General features: G+C 38.5%; 1 protein-coding gene and 1 long non-coding RNA gene across 2 annotated transcripts in view; one reads left to right on the forward strand and one right to left on the reverse strand.

Moving 5' to 3' along the window:
• LOC138704835 (uncharacterized) overlaps window positions 1–25,100 on the reverse strand; it is a 412,725-nt gene that overhangs the window by 370,031 nt on the left and 17,594 nt on the right. The gene's annotated exons all lie outside the window — the stretch shown is intronic.
• Window positions 1–25,100, forward strand: part of LOC138704833 (short-chain dehydrogenase/reductase family 9C member 7-like) — a 91,890-nt gene that overhangs the window by 61,895 nt on the left and 4,895 nt on the right. Inside the window, exons 5-7 of the mRNA XM_069833139.1 lie at window positions 5,784–5,916; window positions 10,600–10,711; window positions 24,676–24,774. Coding sequence (XP_069689240.1) covers window positions 5,784–5,916; window positions 10,600–10,711; window positions 24,676–24,774 — 344 coding nt within the window. The remainder of the gene's footprint in view (window positions 1–5,783; window positions 5,917–10,599; window positions 10,712–24,675; window positions 24,775–25,100) is intronic.

Here is a 25,100-nt window from a genome sequence, read left to right on the forward strand (position 1 = left end):
TCTCAAGGATCGTTTAAATAGCAACAAAACTCGACGCATATGATAACAAAATAGCGGCGAAGGAAACCAATAATCAAAAGGAGCAGAGAAAACACTAAAACAATATGTGAGACCGTAACCGCTGCTCTATCACTCTAACCGTCTCGGAACATTAACTCACGTTTCAAATCATATCTCATTACATAATTCCCAATGCAATTTACCTCAAACACATATTTATATCTCACAAATACTAAAATACTAAAACTTGCCCCCAAGACGTATCACTAGCAAGCGATGTTTCAAACTACGATCCACTAAAATCCCAAACACACACGACGCAATTTAACTACTCCACTGATCTATCTCCAACACGTACAAAGCCCGAGTCACGTTGTCTATATCTGGCGCGTACCAAAATCCTAAGTCTTGTGAAATGTTTCTGCCGCGTACGAGAGCTTGAATCTGAGCCAACTGTTTCCGTGTATCTCCCGCGTACGAGAGGCTAAGTCTTGTTAAGTGTATCTGCCGCGTACCGGAACCCGAGTGACGTTCCGTGCATCTCCCTTAAAACAGGTAAAGTCTCTCCCCCTCTATCCTCATGAGACTTAATGAACCGGCCAATAGGGTTATTTGGAAAGAACAAATGAAAGGAATGATAGCGCGATCTATACTGTGACGTCTGAGAGCGCTCTGATGGATGAAGTGACGTACAAGGTGATCGGCCGTGGTCGTGGGCACGGCTCAAAATCATTTAATTTAGCTTCCGATATTACTTCGGCCGTGGTCGTGGGCACGGCTCAAAATCATTTAATTTAGCTTCCGATATTACTTCATAAAAAGACAGAAACATTCTCTGTAGGCTATGCTTCATAGCTTTCGATTGATGTTGTCCAAGGCCCCTTATAGACTAAGTCATTTGTTTTTTATTTCATTACACCGCCTTAGATGGCAGTTATTTTAATTTTAAAACTCATTTATCTCATTGAACATCAGTCCTAACAACATTTTTCAAAGAATAAAACTTATCAGAAATCAAGTTTAAAGAAACTTTTGTTATGTAACATTTTTCACAAAAATTAATAATAAGCGAAATATTTCGATTTATTTAATTCAGTATCCCTTATAACCCCCTTTTAAATAACGTATTTTGAATGCCATATAGCCTAAAATCTAAGTTACAACGAACTTAATTTATATTCCAATTTTCATATAAATCGGTTCAGCCATTATCGCGTGAAAAGGTAACAAACATCCAGACAGACAGACAGACATATAAACAAAAATTTCAAAAAGCGATTTTCCGTTTCAGGATGGTTAATTATACATGTTAACACCAATTATTTTTGGAAAATCGAAAATTACCAGAAAAATGTTGGCTACAGATTTATTATTAGTATTGATACACCACACGCGGTGGATCTACATTATATGATTATGATTATGATTCTGATGATATGATGGTGAATTGTTAGGATATCACAAGAGAACCGGCGTACACGGAGAAAACACCTGTATTGCCTGAATCACAGGTTTGCCCAACACAAGTTATAAACTGATGGTGAATAGAGTGGGACTTGAACCCGAGTTCTCTGACTTACAAGCCCAGCGAACTAGTTCTGAGCCAATGTGGCGAGTTGCATTCGTACAATATTAAATATTCAGATTTTTAAATTCCGTTTTACCTTTAAAGTTACTATAAAGCAAATTTAAGTATTTATGGCAGCGGTGACCAAGACTCGAACTGCAGTAATTACATGCGACAGACAGCCTATGAAGTAAGGAGACGGAAGAAAGGTACTTGGCATGAAAACTACAACCAGTGGTGATTCCTGTATTAACATCTTGATCAGTCCCGCGGATAAAAGTCTCAAGCTTTGCTGTACCAGTAATGTCACTGCTGTCATCAAGAGCCAGTGAATAATATATAATTTTTCTTCCTTCTTTTTTTAACCTTCCTCATGAATATACGAGTAGTCAGGAATTTTATAAATTCTTCTCTCGATACTTGGTCGAGAAATTCCTAGTTTTTCAAAACTAAAACCTTCTTATGGACAAGTCATTTAAGCTTTTTTTAATCGTTACTCTTGCCCCGACCTGGTTTCGCTGCCAGACGCGCTGACCGTTACTCCACAGATGTGGACTGTTAGTTGATGGGTTTGGAGTAGCAATATGCTAAGTCACGAAATAAACATGAATTTAGCTATGAATAGATTTTGTCCCTGTAATCAGTTAATAAACATTGACATTTAAGAATATTTTGTAACATGTTATGCCGTCTTTCGGAATTTGTGCTTTACAATTAATAATAAACAGTTGGGGAAATCTATGACACAGAACTACTATTAAGTCATTAAGTTGATAATTTGGCGTATTGTCACAAGCCCTTCAGAAAGACGCCAGAGAAACCTGATTTAACTTACAGCCAGATAAATATTGTTTTATACTTGAAAACCTGTACCTAGAATATATTTTTATTAAAATTGTAATTTCGACATTCGTATTAGTCCCTTCAACTGCATATAAAAGGATAGTTTTTTTTTTATTATTTCTCTTTTGTACAATCATGAAAATATCAACTATGTCCATACTCATATCACCTTTCCTTTAAGACTAAACGTAAGTACTATATACTAGGTTCAAAAAGTTCCCGGAATTTGCTAGTATCATAGAAACAACGTACCTTAAACACTATTCTACAGCATTCCCTTCAAAATAGTTGCCTTCCGCAACAACACACTTTTGCCAACGCGTGTAGAGTTCCTGGAAGCAGGCCAGGAAGCCATTTTGTGAAACCCGTCTTAGTGCTCTCGTCGCGTTTGCGATAACCTCTTCAGCATTGAATCTCCGTCCTTTCAGATGACTTTTCAGACGGGGAAACAGAAAGTAATGAGATGGTGAGAGATCAGGACAGTATGGTGGATGATCCAAAGCAGTTATGTTGTGCCTGGCAAGAAAATTCTTTACAATAATTGCGCGATGAGCAGGTGCATTGTCACGCATAAGGAACCAATTGTTTTCTACCCACTTTTCTGGACGTTTCCTTCTCACTGCCTCCCGGAGGCGACAGAGGATTTCTACGTACAATTATTTCGTTACAGTACGACCTTCTGGAATGAACTCATGGTAGATGAGACCCTGAGATTCGAAGAAAACTTCCAACATAACTTTGCCTTTGGAAGTGTCCCTAGGAAATTTTTGCATCCGAGGAGATGTTTTCGATTTCCACTCAGATGACTGTCGTTTAGGGACTGGGTAGTACAAGTAGCACCAAGTTTCATTACCAGCAATAATTTGTTTAAGAAATCACCATCTTCATCAGCCATACTGATCATGTCCCCAGCAAGAGTCATTCTTGTTTCTTTCTGTTCTGCCGACATTTTCGAACTAACTTCTGAGACACGTAATGCATGTTGAGATGCTTGTGAAGAACATTGTGTACACTTCCGACTGATATTCCGACCTCTGCTGCTATCTCTTTTATGGTTTTACGTCGGTCGTCCCTCACAACATTACGCACACGCTGAGCGATTGCTTCATTTGTTGTAGTTGTTGGTCGGCCGCTGCGTTCGTATCGCGGCCACCAGAAAAGCGTTTATGCCAGGCATACACTTGAGTTTTTTTCATTGCTGCTTCGCCATATGCTTCTTCCAACAATCTTAATGTCTCTGTAGGAGTTTTGTGTAACAAAACACAGAACTTTATGTTTGTACGTTGCTCTGTGGACATAATTACAAAAAGCGACGAACAAACAAAATACTATGATAAACAATTGCCTACAACTCAAAACCAACAATCGCCATTATCAACAAACTTTAAGGAAATGACATCATGAATGTTACCAACAAAACAAATGTATAATATCCCTTGTTATATATTAATACGAAAAATGGTAGTAAAATTCCGGGAACTTTTTGAACCTAGTAGTATAATGGAAAAAGGATGTCCCTCCAGATCTAAAATCTGGCGACCCTGCATACTACTCGTATAAAAATGTCAGGGACCATTACATTAACATTAATGTCAAGGCTTATTATTTTATTTTAGCAAACTGCCTCCTGAGCCGTGCTCTTAGTTGTTCACCTAGTACGTTACTTCGCCCGACAGAGTGCTCTCAGACGATATGTCATAGATGGCGCTACTATTTACTTCATTTTCTTATCCAAATTTTCCTATTGGCCGGTTGATTACGTCAGACGAAGAGAGAGAGGGAAAACGAGATTACTTGGCTACGAGCAGTTAGGGGAGAGTCGGGTAGTATCGGACGTCGGGTAATATCGGACAGTGAGTTTCTTTCATCAACAACACGATGATAGTACCTGATTGACATGGTTACGTTTCTGTGATGTCGCACAGAGAAACGTAACCATGTCATTCAGGTACTACCATATGGTGGTAGATGAAAGAAACGCACTGTCCGATACTACCCGACTCTCCCCTATATGTAACATTACTCAGGATCCGGAGCCCGTATCGACAGCATTACTCAGGAGTCGGACCTAGTACCGATAACATTACTTAGCAGCCAGGCCGTGTACCGACAACTTCATTCAGGCAATCGACGTGCACTTAGGAAATAGAGCTCGAATTGTATTCTACACTTGTAACTTAAGTTCATCGCGTTAGATGGTTCGAGAATAGTGTATCATTATATTTCTCTTGAGTATTTACGGATTATATGAAACCTTGTTTGAATTATATATTTCGGGATTTAGTGCGGCAACAAGTTGTATCAGATTTGTTATTGGAATAGGCAAATTTGGGTTGTGATATTACTGTTATTTTGGTAGTATGTGTTTGAGATATTGTAGTGGATCGTATATGGAAATCACTCGCTGATGATACGTCTTGGGTTAAGTAATTGGGATTACGTGAGGTGAGGTAATTGTGATATGTGAGGTTGTATTTGTATTGGGGGATTCCGTGATGAGATGTAACTTTGATCTGTGAGGTAGTATTGAAGTTCCAAGACGGTTTTGCGTGATAGAGTAGTGATTACGATTTCTTGGCTTACATCGTATTAGACGCTATAATGAACTAGAATAGTATGGGCCTCATTTATCTATTCTAATACTTGCTACTCCATATTGGTTATTATTGGTTTCCACGCCGGTATTCAGGAATCGAGTGCATTGACTTTCCGTTGCTATTCAAACGATCATTTGTATCTGAAATTATCGTCGGTTACTTATTATCTTTTATATATATATATATATATATATATATATATATATATATTGAGAGAATGTTTAATAGGTCAGCAACTGATTATTGAGAAATGGGTGTATCTGATTGTATTACGACTTGTAAGTATTCGCCCAGTGTAGTTTTAAAGTTTCCACCACTCAGTTATTGGTTTACTGGTTATTCAGATTAACTTGTAATATTTTCATTCACTTAATTTTATACCTATATGTTATTTCATTTATCATTCATGTATATTGTTATCCATTATTTGTTAATTATATCTGTTATACAAATTCACACTATTTATTTCTAAAAGTCTTCCATTGCGCACATCCAATCATCCAATGTACAATACATCTGGCAAATAACAGCCGCTATATGAAGTAGAGGAGGGGATGATCGTACACCTCTCACTCCTAACGGTGCCCCTTAGGATTCAATATTTGGAGTTAAGTTAATCAACAATGAATATGCTGGAGATACAATCAATAATTATTTAGGAATGATACAATTATTAATATAGAAACAATCAACAATAATGAATCATATAATTACGGAATGTGATGTATGTGGTGAATTAATATTCAAAATTTAAATGTGTTTACTTCTGTTTCAAGGTCGTGCATCGTTTCCTTTTTCATCGGCTTACTGCATGTCCAAACACGCAGCTGTGTCATTTTCAGATAGCTTGCGACAAGAAGTAATGAAATGGTCTATTTCCGTACATACAGTGGAACCTTGGGGATACAGGTAAAGAAATAGATCTATATTTATGTTCTACGTTATAAGTATTAACATGGTAGAAGCACATTAGAGACAGAGAGGCAGGCAGGCAGAGGCAGAGGCAAGCAGATGAAGGCAGACAGAGGCGGGCAGATGTAGGCAGAAACATAAGCAAAGACAGAGGCGACCAGATAGAGGCAGAGGCACAGGCAGGCAGATGCAGGCAGATGCAGAGGCGGACAGATAGAAGCAGAGGCACAGGCAAGCAGATGCAGGCAGAGACAGAGGCTGGCAGATATAGGCAGAGGCACAGGCAGGCGTATGCAGGCAAAGACAGAGGCAGACAGATAGAGGCAGAGGCACAGGCAGGCAGATGCAGGAAGAGACAGAGGCTGGCAGATATAGGCAGAGGCACAGACAGGCAGATGCAGGCAAAGACAGAGGCTGGCAGATATAGGCAGAGGCACAGACAGGCAGATGCAGGCAAAGACACAGGCTGGCAGATATAGGCAGAGGCACAGACAGGCAGATGCAGGCAAAGACAGAAGCTGGCAGATATAGGCAGAGGCACAGACAGGCAGATGCAGGCAAAGATACAGGCTGGTAGATATAGGCAGAGGCACAGGCAGGCAGATGCAGGCAGAGACAGAGGCGGACAGATAGAGGCAGAGGCACAGGCAGGCAGATGCAGGTAGAGACAGAGGCGGACAAATAGAGGCAGAGGCAGAGGCACAGGCAGGCAGATGCAGGCAAAGACAGAGGCTGGCAGATATAGGCAGAGGCACAGACAGGCAGATGTAGGCAGAGACAGAGGCTGGCAGATATAGGCAGAGGCACAGACAGGCAGATGCAGGCAAAGACAGAGGCTGGCAGATATAGGCAGAGGCACAGACAGGCAGATGCAGGCAAAGACACAGGCTGGCAGATATAGGCAGAGGCACAGACAGGCAGATGCAGGCAAAGACAGAGGCTGGCAGATATAGGCAGAGGCACAGACAGGCAGATGCAGGCAAAGACACAGGCTGGTAGATATAGGCAGAGGCACAGGCAGGCAGATGCAGGCAGAGACAGAGGCGGACAGATAGAGGCAGAGGCACAGGCAGGCAGATGCAGGTAGAGACAGAGGCGGACAGATAGAGGCAGAGGCACTGGCAGGCAGATGCAGGCAAAGACAGAGGCTGGCAAATATAGGCAGAGGCACAGACAGGCAGATGCAGGCAGAGACAGAGGCGGACAGATAGAGGCAGAGGAACAGGCAGGCAGATGCAGGTAGAAACAGAGGCGGACAGATAGAGGCAGGGACACAGGCAGGCAGATGAAGGCAGACAGGCGGGCAGATGTACAGTAGGCAGAAGCATAAGCAAAGACAGAGGCGAGCAGATAGAGGCAGAGGCACAGGAAGCCAGATGCAGGTAGAGACAGAGGCGGACAGATAGAGGCAGAGGCAAAGGCAGGCAGATGAAGGCAGACAGAGGCGGGCAGATGTGCAGTAGGCAGAAGCATAAGCAAAAACAGAGGCGAGCAGATAGAGGCAGAGGCACAGGCAGGCAGATGCAGGCAGAGACAGAGGCGGACAGATAGAGGCAGAGGCACAGGCAGGCAGATGCAGGCAGAGACAGAGGCGGACAGATAGAGGCAGAGGCACAGGCAAGCAGTTGAAGGCAGAGACAGAGGCTGGCAGATATAGGCAGAGGCACAGGCAAGCAGTTGAAGGCAGAGACAGAGGCGGACAGATAGAGGCAGAGGCACAGGCAAGCAGATGCAGGCAGAGACAAAAGCTGGCAGATATAGGCAGAGGCACAGGCAGGCAGATGCAGGCAGAGACAGAGGCGGAGATAGAGGCAGAGGCACAGGCAGCAGATGTTGGCAGAGACAGAGGCTGGCAGATAGAAGCAGAGGCACAGGCAAGCAGATGCAGGCAGAGACAGAGGCTGGCAGATATAGGCAGAGACACAGACAGGCAGATGCAGGCAGAAACAGAGGCGGGTAGATGTAGGCAGAGGCACGGGTAGGCAGATGCATGCAGAGTTAGGGGTGGGCAGATATAGGTAGAAGTACAGGCAGGCAGAGACAGAGACAGGCAGATATAGGCAGAGGCACTGCCTATATAGATGCAGGCAAAGACAGATGCAGTCAGGCAGAGGCAGGGGCAGACAGACAGACAGACAGACAGAGATAGAGTCAGACAGAGGCAGGCATACAGTCAGACAGACAGACAATCAAGATGAGGCAGAGATAGGCAGAGCAGAAAGGCAGGCAGATGGCACAGGTAGACAGACAGGCAGGCAGGCAGACAGAGACAGAGACAGAGCCAGAGCCAGTGAGGCAGAGACAGACAGATTAATTTATATTAAATAGATAGATTAGATTAGAAAGATTTGATTAGGTTAGATAAGATAAAATTAGATGGGTAGGTGGATGGATGGGTTGGTGCGTGGGTAGGGTAGGTAGGTTGATAGATAGGTAAGTAGGTAGGTAGATAGGTAGGTAGATTATCGGTTATCCCAAAATATTCACACTCTTTCAGGTGCCAACGTGGAGTTGCCAACCACGTCCTTTCTCTGTTAGATTTGATATTATTGAAACATGCCTTGCAAGATGCGGAGTAAGCTTACAAGTTCGATATACAGGGTGCGTCAGAAAGAACGGATGGATTTCACATGGCAAGAAAATTGTAAATATTCATCAAATCAAAAATTTATTGTTATCAACATATTCACCAATACATGCAGTTTATTTATGTAAAACAACATTATCCATATGATGTCCTTGGCTTTCAATACAGGCATCGAGGCGTTTTCTGACGTTCGCCATCACTTTCACAGTCATAGCTGGTGCAATTGCCACGATTTCTTCACGAATCACTGTCTTCAGTTCGTCCAGTGTATGTGATCGATGTTTACAAACTTACGCCTTCAAATGGTCCCAAAGAAAGAAGTCGCAGGGCGCGAGATCTTACCGTAGCCTCGGACAATCTCAGTGCAATAGAATTTCGTCCAGGTGATTTCTTCTTTAATGTTGAACCTGTGATACGAAATGAAGCCTCCCACCGCAAAATTGTATTCCGAGTTGGAATCCTAGAGTGACATCCGATGTCGAAATGAGTCCTGAGTGGCGATCACAGACTCTTCATTTTTCAAAAATGTCTCTACGATGAAAGCACGTTGTACACCAGACCAACACCATGTTCTCAACTGAAACTGCATTCTCTGGCTGACCCAACAGTCGTGGTCCCCCTCACTATATCTCTCTCCTCGTTGCGTATCGATAGTTTGAAATCCATCCGTTCTTTCTGACGCACTCTTTACTTCTGCAGAGTTACAAGAGCACAAGGTTTTCACACTGACTAGTCATAGACTTATATATAAGTAAAATAAATTGTCGGATTACAAGCAAAACACATTGAGTTAAAAGGCGTTTTGAAAGCTCTCAACAAAACTGAATCTCCAAAATCATATTTTTAATGAGTTGTTTCTCTTTATGTATATTTAATTTTCCAATTATAAGTTTATACACCAGGGGCGATTTCTCAGGGCATGCTATGCTTGCTGCGCAAGCCCAATATTTTCGTAGAATGTGTATTTCTCAAAATGGGATTACGTACATTAAAATTTATTTTGATTTTTGGAATATTGTATAGGCGTAATACCATCCGCAGGTTGCCCACCGCAAGTATCGCAATGCTTGCTAGTTTCTCAGAGCTACAGGAAAGACGTAGAAATAGCGAGATTATGATGCGCGCGCAATTGTCTTCCTCCTTAATCCGTCCTAGGCGCACATGCTTCTGTTATGTGTTGTTTGAAGCTCTGGTCCGAGAGCTACACCAACGACTACTTAACGTTACACAGAGCAGTATTGACAGCGGGAATGTGCTGTGATTTGCGAGTGCAATGTAATTGTATGAGCAGAATGCATGTGTTAGCTGCTGGATGCATTATTAATTCTTAAACATTAATTTGAAGTATTGCAATGAGTTCGGAATTGTGTTTATTGAAACATTATTATTGAATCCATTTTCCCGAAGGACTATTCAAGAAAAGACAGACATTATAGAGAATATGTGCCTCGTTCAGTGCAGCTCAATACAACAATATGCATTGGTTGGCAGGTCTAAAAAAACTAAATAAACTGTTTTGTTGGCCATGTTTGTTATACTATATCGAACTTCTACATCTGATAAGCGAATATGATCCATGACTGAAAATTATTTCATAATTATAAAATAAATTATTTATGTGGGTCTGATTATTTTTATTAATTATGATTATTATATCCTCTCATCTTCCCCTATGAATAAAAGAGCAAGCCTAACTTTCGTGACTAGCATTCGCCCCTGTTATACACATATATTATGTACATTATATACGCCATTTTCTCAGAAGTAATGTTTTTGAGTTAATGTGTTTTGCTTGTAAACCGACGAAATGTTGGAATAACAATAAATAATCCTCTTTGTAGTTAATTATTTGGATAAAAATAAATTACATCAAAAGTATGGAATTTTCTTCGGAAAAACTCTGTTTGCAAGATAATTTTCTACATACAGTAGATAATGAATTCAAGATATACCCTCTTCTTTCTTATGAATCAATTTGTCAGATTGTTTTTAATGGTTCTTATGTAACAGTGTTGCTTCTCTAATAAGGCTAATAATGTTAACATTTTGGTTAATGATTAATGCTTTTTGTGGTACAATTTTAAATGTTACAGAACAGATCTACTTGATGGTGCTGTAATAGAATCGAATATTAAAGGAAACTGGGGAAAGACTCCCAACAGTGTCCGTGAGGAATATGGAGTAGGATATTTAGACAAAGTTAAGGTATAGTGATAATTATTCAGATTAAATCTTATTTACACTTATGATGATCTTTTGATTTTCTTTTTGCCTTTTGAACTGTTTCTGTACACATTTTTTCACGATTAATGAGATAATTAATAGCTTAATTTAATTCTTTATATATTACATTTAAGACTTCATTAAAGAAGAAGTAAATATAAGTTCTTAATTACTGTTTAAAAAAATAATGATTCTTGTTTCACGTTATAAAAACGAAATTTTAAAATATTTTAAACTACAGGAAAAATAAAAAAAAAAAAGTTAGCGCCTATGCTTACTTAAACGAATAAAATTAAAAATATTATTTTTTAACTCTCCATTCAAATTTAATTAATTATTCGATGAATACAGGCGATAAGAGAAGCTTTTTTATATCGTACAAATCTATTTAATGATTTAAAAAAACTCAGTTTCTCATATTGCAAGCATTTTTTCACGCAATTAGAAATAGTTCCCTCCCACTTTCATTTTTAAAGTGGTAACCGGTAAATTACATACAAGGATTCAAATTTTCGGAGCCGTCTTTAAAAATAGCATTGTGTGCGTTATGTTTACATTTCTCGTTTTCTCATTCATCGTCTCGAACGCACCAGCTGTTCAGAATACCCGGGTCTACGTATATATACAGAGTGTTTCAAAAATACGGGGCATAATTTCAGATATGTATTTCCCACATGTAGACAATCAAAATAGTTCATTATAACATGTGTCCGGAAATGCTTTATTTCCGAGTTATGGCCTTCACAACATTGAAATTCACCGAAACGATTTTCTTTCCGCAAGTCGTTGCCGTCAAAGGAGACATTAAGAGGGCACTCTGACAGTTCATTCCGAGGCGAAGTTTACATTCAGTGTTGTGTAGGCGTTAGACTGTGCGACATGTATTAAAATCAAGAGCTGGCAGAGATACACTTCATGTACGGTAAGGCGGACGGCAATGCTGCACTGGCTCGTCGTTTGTACCAGGAGAGGTACCCACAGCGACAATGTCCAGATCGGAAGACATTTGTACGTCTCCACTACCGTCTGTGCGAGTATGGAAAATTTAACTCTCCTGGTTTGGGAAGGGGACGACCAAGATCTACAACTCCAGAAGTACAGGAGGAGATTCTGGAGGCTGTGAACATGACTCCTCCTAGCAGCACACGAAGGGTAGCGTTGCAAGTCAATGTTCCTCATACGACTGTCTGGAGACTGTTGAAAGAGTATCAATTGTATCCTTATCATTTGCAATGTGACAGGCCCTGTCACAAGCAGATTACCCTGCACGAGTTAGGTTCTGTCAGTGGTTCTTGCAGCAGTGTGGTGTAAATCCGAACTTTCCTGCTTTAGTATTATTTACGGACAGTTCACACGAGATGGCATAACAAATTTCCACAATCAGCATGTATGGGCGTATGAAAACCCACGTGCAACTGTTCCATCTCATCACCAGGTGCGGTCCTCCCTCAACATGTGGGCCGGTATCATTGGTGATCGATTAGTTGGACCCCATGTACTTGTAAACAGACTTACGGGGCAGGCGTAAACAAACTTCCTGGAAAACACCATACCTCATGTTTTAGAAGACTCTCCACTGATCAATCATCAACACATTCACTTCTTGCATGATGGCGCTCCTGCACACTTCAGTCGTACGGCTCGCCGGTACTTGGATCGAAGGTTTCCTGATCGATGGATAGGTAGAGGTGGCCCAATTGCTTGGCCTCCACGCTCACCTGATCTGAACCCTCTCGATTTCTACTTGTGGGGCCATTTAAAATCATTGGTTTATTCGTCTCCGGAGCCTGATTTGGAATCCCTATGGAACCGAATTGTGGCATATTCTGACGACATACGCAATACTCCTGGAGTTTGGAATCGTGTTCGCAGGTCAATGAGACATCGATGTGAGGTCTGTATTCAAGCAGGAGGTGGACATTTTGAACATCTTCTGTATTGACAACGACCTGCGGAAAGAAAAACGTTCCGGTGCATTTCAATGTTGTGAAGGCCATAACTCGGAAATGAAGCATTTCCGGACACATGTTGTAATGAACTATTTTGATTGTCCACATGTGGGAAATACATACCTGAAATTATGCCCCGTATTTTTTAATATATATCTCTCTCTCTCCCTCCCTGCCTCTCTCTCTCTCTCTCTCCAGGCAATAACCTTTACAGCGTTTTAACAGTACATTACGTTTCAAAATTCCTTTGGAGAACGGAAAATTACATTTCTTCGGATCAAATTTCTGCACATTTAAAAGGCAAAACTAAAATTCTTTCAATCATCTATTACCACAAAACACTTTTCTCTTAAATTTACTGCGCATATTGAGAATTAATTCAATAGCTTTCCTAAAATACATCATGTAAAGTTTTATATAATCTTTTTTTTTTTTTTTTTTTCAAAAAGGAAGCAAAACGAGCAAAATTGTATCAAACTTTTTGTCTGCAATATCTCAAAGAATAGCCCCCTCAAATTAATGACATTACTTTCGGTTCACTCTGTATATCCATACTGTAGGTAAAAGCAATCTTTGTAAACGAAAATAGGCCCAAATATATTTTAATTTTGATTCGAACTACAGATTTGTTTGCAAGGTATAAGTACCCTTAATAGTAAGATTGGCTTAGGAGCGATAAGGGGAGTTCATCAGTTGAGTGCAAGAGAAAATTTTACCTGAACTGAATGCATCAGTTGAGTGTGGCGGTCAGTTTAACACGAGCCGCAGCAATTACCCTTCCCATTCTGCAGAGACTTAGGACTCCCTGTACATTTGACAGGTATGGTTAAAAATTCTGCTCTCGTAAAAATGCTCGTACCAATAAATTGGTACTTGTCAGAGTTTAAAATGCTCATACCGATAACTTGGTACTTGTCAGAGTATAAAATATTTGTTCCAGTGCCAGTAATGGATTGTTTAATATCTAGATCACTTTCCTGGATAATAATAGGTTACTCTCTGTGGGAAACTATTTGTAGTAATATTTTCGCGTCTAAATCTGCAAAGTAATTCTTCTATATACTGTTTCCTTCTTTTATACGTAGGATTGGCCCTAACAGTATTCATTTCATGTCATTCATTTTAATATATGTGCTAGTTTGTGTCTCAATAATGACTTGAAGAAACAAACAGAGGGTTTGGAATTAAACGGGTTACATCAGCTTCTTGTCTATGGGGATGACGTGAATAGGCCTATGTTAGGAGAAAATCCACAAACGATTAGGGAAAACGCGGAAATTCTAGCTGAAGCAATTAAGGCAATAGGGTTGGAAGTAAATCCCGAAAAGACAAAGTATATGATTATGTCTCGCGACCAGAATATTGTACGAAATGAAACTATAAAAATTTGAGATTTATCCTTCGAAGAGGTGGAAAAATTCAAATATCTTGGAGCAACAGTAACAAATATAAATGACACTCGGGAGGAAATTAAACGCAGACTAGATATGGGAAATGTCTGTTATTATTCGGTTGAGAAGCTTTTGTCATCTAGTCTTCTGTCAAAAAATCTGAAAGTTAGAATTTATAAAACAGTTATATTACCGGTTGTTCTTTATGGTTGTGAAGCTTAGACTCTCACTTTGAGAGAGGAACAGAAATTAAGGGCGTTTGAGAATAAGGTTCTTAGAAAAATATTTGGGGCTAAGAGGGATGAAGTTACAGGAGAATGGAGAAAGTTACACAACGCAGAACTGCACGCATTGTATACTTCACCTGACATTATTAGGAACATAAAATCCAGACGTTTGAGATGGGCAGGACATGTAGCACGTAAGGGCGAATCCAGAAATGCATATAGTGTTTTAGTTGGGAGGCCGGAGGGAAAAAGACCTTTGGGGAGGCCGAGACGTAGATGGGAAGATAATATTAAAATGGATTTGAGGGAGGTGGGACATGATGGCAGAGACTGGATTAATCTTGCTCAGGATAGGGACCGATGGCGGGCTTATGTGAGGGCGGCAATGAACCTCCGGGTTCCTTAAAAGCCAGTAAGTAAGTAAGTATATAAGGACGCGGACCATTAAAATTAAGACAGAGCACTTTGTGGAACGCCTCATATGCATTATTAGTTCTGTCTGATGTAACAGTATCGGAAGCCCACTTTCAGGGTGAAATAACGAATCCAGTTTTATGAAATTTGATACCAAATAATCAGCAAAGACTGTGATACTTTCATTAACAGGTCGTTTGCTAACTAAATCTTCAACAAATGCATCTCTGACTTCATTTTGAGGAAAAAATGAAAGACCGAATACCCAGTGCAATCATTTACCGTTGTCAGTATTGTTATCTTTATACTCATTAGAAAGCCCCCAAGGGCTCAATTTTTCTCCACCAAGCCTGCGTTAAATGAAATCTGCAACCTATTATTGATGAAGATGCCCATATACTGTATTACGGCTTTATGAATAGCTATTTCGAAGTCAACCACAATAAATGAAGGCTGAAACGTGTAGTTCAAAGTACCACAAACGTTTATTAGCTTACGAAATAAATTTTCTCGCGCTACGTGTCATCTCTAAGCCTACGGAAAACTGACCACCGCGCTCAACTGATGTATACCTAAAACTGACCACCGCGCTCAACTGATGTATACCCAAAACTGACCACCGCGCTCAACTGATGTATACCCAAAACTGACCACCGCGCTCAACTGATGTATACCCAAAACTGACCACCGCGCTCAACTGATGTATACCCAAAACTGACCACCGCGCTCAACTGATGTATACCTAAAACTGACCACCGCGCTCAACTGATGTATACCCAAAACTGACCACCGCGCTCAACTGATGTATACCCAAAACTGACCACCGCGCTCAACTGATGTATACCCAAAACTGACCCCGCGCTCAACTGATGTATACCTAAAACTGACCACCGCGCTCAACTGATGTATACCCAAAACTGACCACCGCGCTCAACTGATGTATACCTAAAACTGACCACCGCGCTCAACTGATGTATACCCAAAACTGACCACCGCGCTCAACTGATGTATACCTAAAACTGACCACCGCGCTCAACTGATGTATACCCAAAACTGACCACCGCGCTCAACTGATGTATACCTAAAACTGACCACCGCGCTCAACTGATGTATACCCAAAACTGACCACCGCGCTCAACTGATGTATACCTAAAACTGACCACCGCGCTCAACTGATGTATACCCAAAACTGACCCCGCGCTCAACTGATGTATACCTAAAGCTGACCACCGCGCTCAATTGATGTATACCCAAAACTGACCACCGCGCTCAACTGATGCATTTTTAATCCTTTCGCGCTCAATTGATGTACACCCAGCGATAAGATGCATGTGAGATAAAACAGAACTTTCTTTCTAACTTCAATAAAAATTGCCCACTCAATCTCTTTTCATTTTCTTTTGTGTTAAATTTATTTACACACGCTTTAACATCTGTGGCCATATCGCGAGTTTAGAATCTGTGGGTATACCAGTAGGCTGTGGTTACTATTATTGCGTTGCTGTTTCTATTGTGTGTTGTAGATGGCTTGTGTTCCTGTATAGCAGATTTGAATTCCACGTTAACCTCCGGCAAGCGATTGATTTAGCAGCAATGAAAATTTAGTCCACCTACTTCATTTGTGTTCTCAGTCGGCTACCACGGTGCGACTAAAATACAGGGTGATTCAGACCACCAGTAACAGTCATTTATTTCAGAAACTAGTGCATTAAAATTTTCGAGAAAAAAATATTTATCACTAAACCACATGTGAACTATCACTTGAGCTTAATTTCATCAGTCAGCTCTAATAGGAAGTAGGATAAGTGGCGTATCACTTTAAAATTTCAAATGGGAGTCTGGGTCAAATTTGATAGAGCTCTTCAAAACAAACAACTTTCATAGGGAACGTTTTTATTAATTCATATTCTTTCAATGAGAAAACGTACGAAAACGCAATGGGTGATTCGGACCAAACGTAAGTCGTTTATTTCGGAATCTAGTGCATTAAAACTTTCGAGAAAAAAATATTTATCACTAAACCACATGTGAACTTTCACTTGAACTTGATTTCATTAATCAGCTCTAACAGGAAGTAGGGTCAGTGGCGTATCACTTTAAAATTTCAAATGGGAGTCGGGGTCAAATAAGGTACCATTTGATATAGCTCTTCAAAACAAACGACTTTCATAGGAAACGTTTTTACCAATTCCTACTCTTTCAATGAGAAAACGTACAAAAAGATGCCATCAATATTGAGAAATGTTGCAAGACGAAAATGTAAACAAGACAATATTAATGTTGACTTTTACTGAAAGACTGGACAATTCCATTAATTTTTATAAATGTTCAAACTGTCTGCCATTCTGAGCAGTACACACTCGTACTCTTCTTCTAACACTGTCAGTGACTCGTAACACTTGGCGTGGTCAAGTGACTGGCAGGTCTCCCGGATTCGCTGTTTTATGTCATCTCTTAATGTGGAACAGTTTTGTTAAACAATGTGTTTTAATCGTCCCCAAAAACAGAATTGTCAGGTAAAATCCGACTGTTTCATCGCTGTATTCTTTGCACAGATGAAGCGATATTCAAGAGCAATGGTGATTTCAATATCCATAATGGTCACTACTGGTCTCAAGTCAGTCCTCTCTGACTGAGAGAGGTGGACAACCAGCACAGGTGGAGTGTCAATGCCTGGTGTGACCTTATTTCTTTGAAGGTGCTCTGAATAGTATCATGTATGCTGACTTCCTGAAGAACATCCTCAACCAACTTTGGAGGACGTACCACTGGCAACACGAGTAGAAATGTGGCTTCAGCAGGATGGTTGCCCAGCTCATTTCTCTTTGTTGGCACGTGATATAGCCAATCAGCTCTTTGCTGGGTGATGGATTGGGAGATGCGGTTCTGTGGCATGGCCAGCACTATCTTCTGACTTAAATCCTTTGGATTTCTATTCTTGGGGACGGTTAAAAACATCGTCTATCAAGACTGTCCCACAATAAGAGATGACATAAAACAGCGAATCCGGGAGACCTGCCAATCACTTGACCACGCTGAAGTGTTACGAGTCACTGACAATGTTAGAAGAAGAGTACGGGTGTGTGCTGCTCAGAATGGCAGATAGTTTGAACATTTATAAAAATTAATGGAATTGTCCAGTCTTTCAGTAAAAGTCAACATTAATATTGTCTTGTTTACACTTTCGTCTTGCAACATTTCTCAATATTGATGGCAACTTTTTGTACGTTTTCTCATTGAAAGAGTAGGAATTGGTAAAAACGTTTCCTATGAAAGTTGTTTGTTTTGAAGAGCTATATCAAATGGTACCTTATTTGACCCCGACTCCCATTTGAAATTTTAAAGTGATACGCCACTGACCCTACTTCCTGTTAGAGCTGATTAATGAAATCAAGTTCAGGTGAAAGTTCACATGTGGTTTAGTCAAATATTTTTTTTCGAAAGTTTTAATGCACTAGATTCCGAAATAAACGACTTATGTTTGGTCCGAATCACCCATTGCGTTTTCGTACGTTTTCTCATTGAAAGAATATGAATTAATAAAAACGTTCCCTATGAAAGTTGTTTGTTTTGAAGAGATCTATCAAATTTGACCCAGACTCCCATTTGAAATTTTAAAGTGATACGCCACTGATCCTACTTACTATTAGAGCTGACTGATGATATTAAGCTCAAGTGATAGTTCACATGTGGTTTAGTGATAAATATTTTTTTCTCGAAAATTTTAATGCACTAGTTTCTGAAATAAATGACTTACTGGTGGTCTGAATCACCCTGTATAGACATAACTGTCACGTCTACCGTCTTCTCAGCGCATTCTTAGATATTTATGACATACATTAACATACATTCTGGCAACTAAGATAGCTAAAACAACACACGCTCCCATTGTTAGGTTCAATGAAATCGGAGCTGTTCTTTACATCTTACCGCCTTTAATAAAATTAACATGTGGTTTTGATTTTAAATGTTAACGTGGAATTCGAACAAACTATAACTGATTTCCGATTCTGATTGTGACTGAGGGAAATTATGAAAAACAATTCACTATTTCTTTTTTTTCAGCAACTAATGCAATTTGACATGCTCAGTATTCACTGCTTCTGCAATTTGAGATTATTTTCAGATTTACTAAACGTTTCACTATTATAAGTAATTATCATAACAAAAAAGTGACCGTTTTTATGCACTGATGTGCCGTTTTTATGATAATGCCCACAAATATGAATATTTCTGAGCCATTCTTTTTTATATTTATTCCTGAATGTCAAATGAACAATATGAAATGTCTACAATATAAGTATTTTTTTTAATTTCTTCTGATAAGTCAAATTTTTAATGTTTTCAGGTAAAAAATATTTAAATAAACTACAAATGTTACAGCAATAATAATTGTAGTTCATCCTGTTCACAAGTATGAAAGACAGTAGCATGCAAAATTTTACTGCGGTATCTTAATAAAAACATACCGAGTTATCACAAAAACGTTTAGAAAATACAAGTCACGGAAAATGAGCGTTAAATATAGGTAGGCCTACCTTATGTGTGGAGAGCTAAGTGCACGCTCGTGCGTTTATGGTTATGGGCCTGTCTACCAAAATATCGTACATATCGTAAAAATTCCTTCACTGACATTAAGATAAATGTCTAGTCTTCATATAAAAAATTGAAAAAAAAAAAAAAAAAAAACTTTTTTTACCCTCAAACCTGTATATCCCCTTCTTAAGGAACCTCCATCATTGTCAAATATTGAATAATGTGGGATGAGTAAAGGATATACGATTTCAGAGCAACTTACATTTCAAGTTATTTGGTGAGAGAGGCGCATCAGTGTATAAAAACAATGTATACTTTTTCTAGTTCGTTACACTGCGACCCAAGTTCAGCCGCATCGGTGAAATACGGAACTAAACGTATTACGTCATTATTGACAGCAACACTGTGTCGTCTGCTCTTGTCAGTCATACTGCTGTCATACTTCACCAACAGAACCAAAGAGTTTTAATGTTAATATCAGAATAAAAAAGTTAAAAAGTTAATCATAAGCCGAACAAAGAGTTACTATAATATATTACGGATTATAGATAGATATATACATTTGCAACAAACTAAAGTAATTCCTTTATTTTTTAATCTTGAATACATAATAATCATCTCGTAAAAAATGCTGTAATTTAATGCAAAGATTCGTAAGGAGGATGTCGTGTCTTCATTATTTTTCTCGTTATTTCCCACATGCTATAGCTTTATATCATTTTATAAAAATATTCCATTACATTGTGTACAAAACTCAAGCACGTACAAATTCATAGGTGTGAATATTAAACATATTTTGTTACATTGTACTTTATTTAGGTCATAAGTTAGTCCTAGTTGGTTTTCATCCAGAATAAAATTAATGAATCTATCCAGATAGGCTAAGTCACCTTTTACAAACTTCAGTAATGTTAATTTATGAAAAGTCACTGTAATTAGATATCTTAAAAGGAATCACATCGTTATTATTAGATATTTTATCTTATTTCCAACATCTATACGGTAGTTTTATATTTATTTATTTTATTGCTAATAAGTTTGAAATTAATACAAGTTAATACAATGTGAGATAAACTAGCCCACTCCTGAATGAGTAAGACTCGTGCTCAGGAAGTGATTTCAATACTAAAATTAAAGTGTGAAAAAAGTGTTTAATATGTTTAAAACCAAGCTATAAATCTAATACATTTTTTTTATTTTTTATTAATTTGGACAGGATTCGTGGTTAAAATTATATTAGAATAACATTTGTTTAACAATCTGGGACCTTGACTCATGCTATGATAAAAAGCTGCATAGGTTCAGATAAAAGCAGAGAATTCATATTTTTAGTTCTATATTTATGTATGTACATTTCAAACTTATTCAGATTTTTGTGAAAATATTTTAATAAAATAAAATAATAAATTTGTTTAATGTCGAAAACTTTGAAATGTTTAAACAACAATTCAGTTGAGTAATCTTTCTGCTTTTTCAAACAAATTTTTAATACTTTTTTCTGTAATAAAATTAACAGATAAAGGTTGGATATTGTTTATCAAAACATCATTCCATTACATTACATGCAATACTCAATACATACCGGTACTGTACAATTCCTAGGCCTAAATGTCTAAGCCTACACTATACACTATATTAAATACGATTTATCTTATTTAGGCCTTCATTTTTCACATATTTTTTCTAAAAAGTCTGCAATTTTCTCTTTCCATACACTGGTTTACTGATAGTCATGATATTATTTCTTGCCTTTGAATAATTATTATTACTTCGGAATATGTATGATAAGAACTTTCTTGTATTAAATTTTAACGTACCTTGTTAACATGTTTCGACCTATTTTCGGTCATCTTCGGACTACAGTGTTAAAAGTTGTGTAATCAAGATGTATAATTATTATTATTTAACTAGGCTATGTTCTTAATGACTGAAACAAGTTCAACATATTCCATTGCACGTCAGCATAAACTGTTTACAAAGCCTGCATCACTAAACAAGACTGTTTTTGAGAGGAACTTCAACAACTTCTTTTGATTTTCACATTTTACAAAGTTTTCTGCATTAACATTGTTTGAAATCAATACATTTACAATGCAGTAGACAATTGTTGCAATGTAAAGTCCAAAATCTGAAGGAAGAGTAAAGTCTCGATGTCAAAATAACTTTATTGCTGGTTTCTTTCCCTACCAAGTAATCAATACAAATTGAGCAATGTAACTTTGAGGATACCTTGAATGAGGCATAACCTGATATGTTCAGAAGACTGGATATATCAGCTGCAAAGCTTAAGAGTGTCAGGGTCTTCGATAACTATAAAAACTGGTGCAACAGGTACATCTACCGTTTCGTTCCTTTCTGGTTCTATATCGTTTGCTGTTTCAAATGTTTCTGAGGAACATTTTAGAAATCCATGTTTGGCTGATTTTATCCCTAGATTTAAAAAGGAAAACTAAACATAAATTGTAAATACTCTTCAATGTGCGAAAAGCAGGCTTAAATCGCATACACTACAGGTTTCCTTCAAACGCTCTCGTAAGAAGACTGATGCGTGGCGCACATGTCAAGCTTCTGCCTTCCGACCTTTTAAGCCTATTAGAGTCGACAGTGTCGCAGACCGCCGCATGTATAATCAGACTTGTCAATCTACGAAAGATGAAATGTGGTAGATGGAAATTTAGTAGGGAATATGTTAATAATACTTACTTAGTTACAAATGGCTTTTAAGGAACCCTCAGGTTCATTGCCGCCCTCACATAAGCCCGCCATCGGTCCTTATCCCGAGCAAGATTAATCCAGTCTCTATCATCATATCCCACCTCCCTCAAATCCATTTTAATATTATCCTCCCATCTACGTCTCGGCCTCCCAAAAGGTCTTTTTCCCTTCGGCCTCTCAATTAACACTAACTAATATGCATTTCTGGAATCGCCCATACGTGCTATATGCTCTGCCCATCTCAAACGTCTGGATTTAATGTTCCTAATTATGCCAGGTGAAGAATACAATGCATGCAGTTTTGCGTTGTGTAACTTTCTCCATTCTCCTGTAACTTCATCCCTCTTAGCCCCAAATATTTTCCTAAGCACCTTATTCTCAAACACCCTTAATCTCTGTTCCTCTCTCAAAATGAGAGTCCAAGTTTCAGAAACATACAGAACAACCAGTAATATAACTGTTTTATAAATTCTAACTTTCAGGTTTCTTGACAGCAAACTAGGTGACAAAAGCTTCTTAACCGAATAATAACAGGCATTTCCCATATTTAGGCCTATTCTCTGTTTAATTTCCTCCCGAGTGTCATTTATATTTGTTACTGTTGCTCCAAGATATTTGAATTTTTTCACCTCTTCGATGATGATGATGATAATAATAATAATAATAATAATAATAATGACAGTAATAAAGAATAATAATGACAGTAATAAATAATAATAATAATAATAATAATAATAATAATAATAATAATAATAATAATAATAATAATAATAATAATAATTGGACGAAAATATAACATCCAACACCAAAGTTACGGAATCACCTCTAAATCCCTGAGATAACCGCACCAATGCGGGAGGTTGAAATTGAAAGTTGGTATAAGTGTATTAACCATAGATTCATTACAACAAACTGGAAGCAGCGACTTGCTTTCGATACGGCTCGTCCCTTGGCCAGATAATTATCTTTTGTCCTTGATACCCTTCCAACTCCATTAAGATACGTTACATAATTTTTTTTCATGAATAGGCTACTTATAAATAATTCCTCCGAGTGAAGAAGTACATAATGACGTATTAGTCCTCATACATTTGGTGATAACGAGACGATATTTGAGATGAGGACGAAGATTAAAATAGATTATCTGACATTCGCCTTACGGTTGAGGAAAGCTCGGAAAAAACCCAACGGTAATCATCCTAAGCGGGAATCGAACTCACGCTACATCGCAACCCCGAATCAAAAGGAAAATGCGCCATCGTCCGAGCTACTCTGGTAATTTTCTTCCCTTCTTTCTTTCACTTTTTCTCTGTACAATTATACATTATTTCTTCGTTTAATTCACCCTCCTTCGTTCTCATTTTTTCTTCCTTTCCTCCAATATCTCTTTATCTCTTCATTCACTCTTCTTTCCTTCCCCCTTTCTTTTCCATTGTCTCTTTCATTACTTCTATAATTTCTGTGATTCTATTTTAGTACATCTTTCCTAATTTCAGTATCCACTTTTCTTATTCTCCCCCAATGTTCAGTGCAAGCTGAGAAGTTAATTGAAAGTTGATAATGATAACTTTAAAAAAATGTTTTGTAGACCTGACGGCTCGTTCCACGACCCACCAAAACAAGTCACAGTGAAAGAAGATAACTACGAGGATGTTCGGTGGGAGGGAACGGATAATATTGAGGAGTGTTGTGATCGTGTGTCTGGATTATGTGGATTGGATACATTTTTAAAACGAGACGCGATATAGAAAAGAGTGGAGAAATCCAATATATGAAAGAGGAGGAAAAGACAGTGGATTTTCCTACGATCTTCTAGACGGAGCGAGGACAACATTTCGAGGGATGGTGTTACGTGATCAGTCCGGCGAATATTGCAGACGAAAACGGACGCACATATCATGAACACGTTGTAGTCCTGCGCCAAAGTAACGCTTAGGTCCGTAAACAGAATATTAACGAGATATTCTGTGTCTTAGGCTACCAATGTCTAAATAGTATGAAGGGAATAACAATTGGTGAAGTTGACGAAAAAAGTGGACTGAAATAATTATATTACTAGGAGGTGAGTCCAGATAAAATTATAGAAAATAATGATATTAAGTGTGTTAATATGTTGGTGCGAGCACTAGGAAAGTGTGTAAGTGTTCTTAGGATATGATTGTGATGAAATGTGAAGAAACTGTAAAATTGATTATGATATGATATGATATGATATGATATGATATGATATGATATGATATGATATGATATGATATGATATGATATGATATGATATATGATATGATATGATATGATATATGATATGATATGTTATATGATATGATATGATATATGATATGATATATGATACGATATATGATATGACATGATATGATATGACATGATATGATATATATGATATGAAATATGATGTATGATATGATATATTTATTCCACCAGCTTACATCAGTTGATAAAATTGATTATGGTGTAATATGGTACGAGCGATTGGTAAACTGAATAGTGATTAATTTTACAAGGTAAGAAGCACCCTTTCATTTGATTGTGTTGGACGTCATAATTATCCGAACACGAGTTTTCACCACTCCAGCCGAACTACGGGAGGCACTATAGAAAGAATGGGAGGAAATAATACAGAAGGAAATCCGGGCTTTGATCAGGAGCCTGACAAGAATACTCATAGTGGTAATAAAATTAAGTTTTCTTCTTCGCAGAGGACGGTGTCATTGTTACTCCTTACTTCAAGACCAAAATCAGCAATGAATGAAGTAATAGACTGCTTAGTTGATGCAACGATTGGAAGAGAGCCCAAGGTAAGAGTTGTCATTTAGGCTCGGCTCGAAACAGGTTGAGACGAGTCATTTTTGCCAGAGACCGACTCGAGGATAGAGTTAACATGGTTTCTTAGACTGGGCGCACACAGAAAGAGACGAGACTGTCAAAGACAAAGGGGCTCAAGACAAAATGTCAGAGACTAAATATCTTGCTTCTCTCAGTTTCAGTCACTATGACATGTAATGAAGATGTACCTATTTTTTTATATTATTACCTGCTGTGTTTGGAGAAATGTCAGTGCGCAAGTTTTGGATACATCCTAACACCAAAAGAGGAACCTTACAAATTTAGAGTTTGAAACTGT

The sequence above is a fragment of the Periplaneta americana genome, chromosome 8 (assembly GCF_040183065.1).
Source record: "Periplaneta americana isolate PAMFEO1 chromosome 8, P.americana_PAMFEO1_priV1, whole genome shotgun sequence".
In the NCBI taxonomy this organism is placed as follows: domain Eukaryota; kingdom Metazoa; phylum Arthropoda; class Insecta; order Blattodea; family Blattidae; genus Periplaneta; species Periplaneta americana.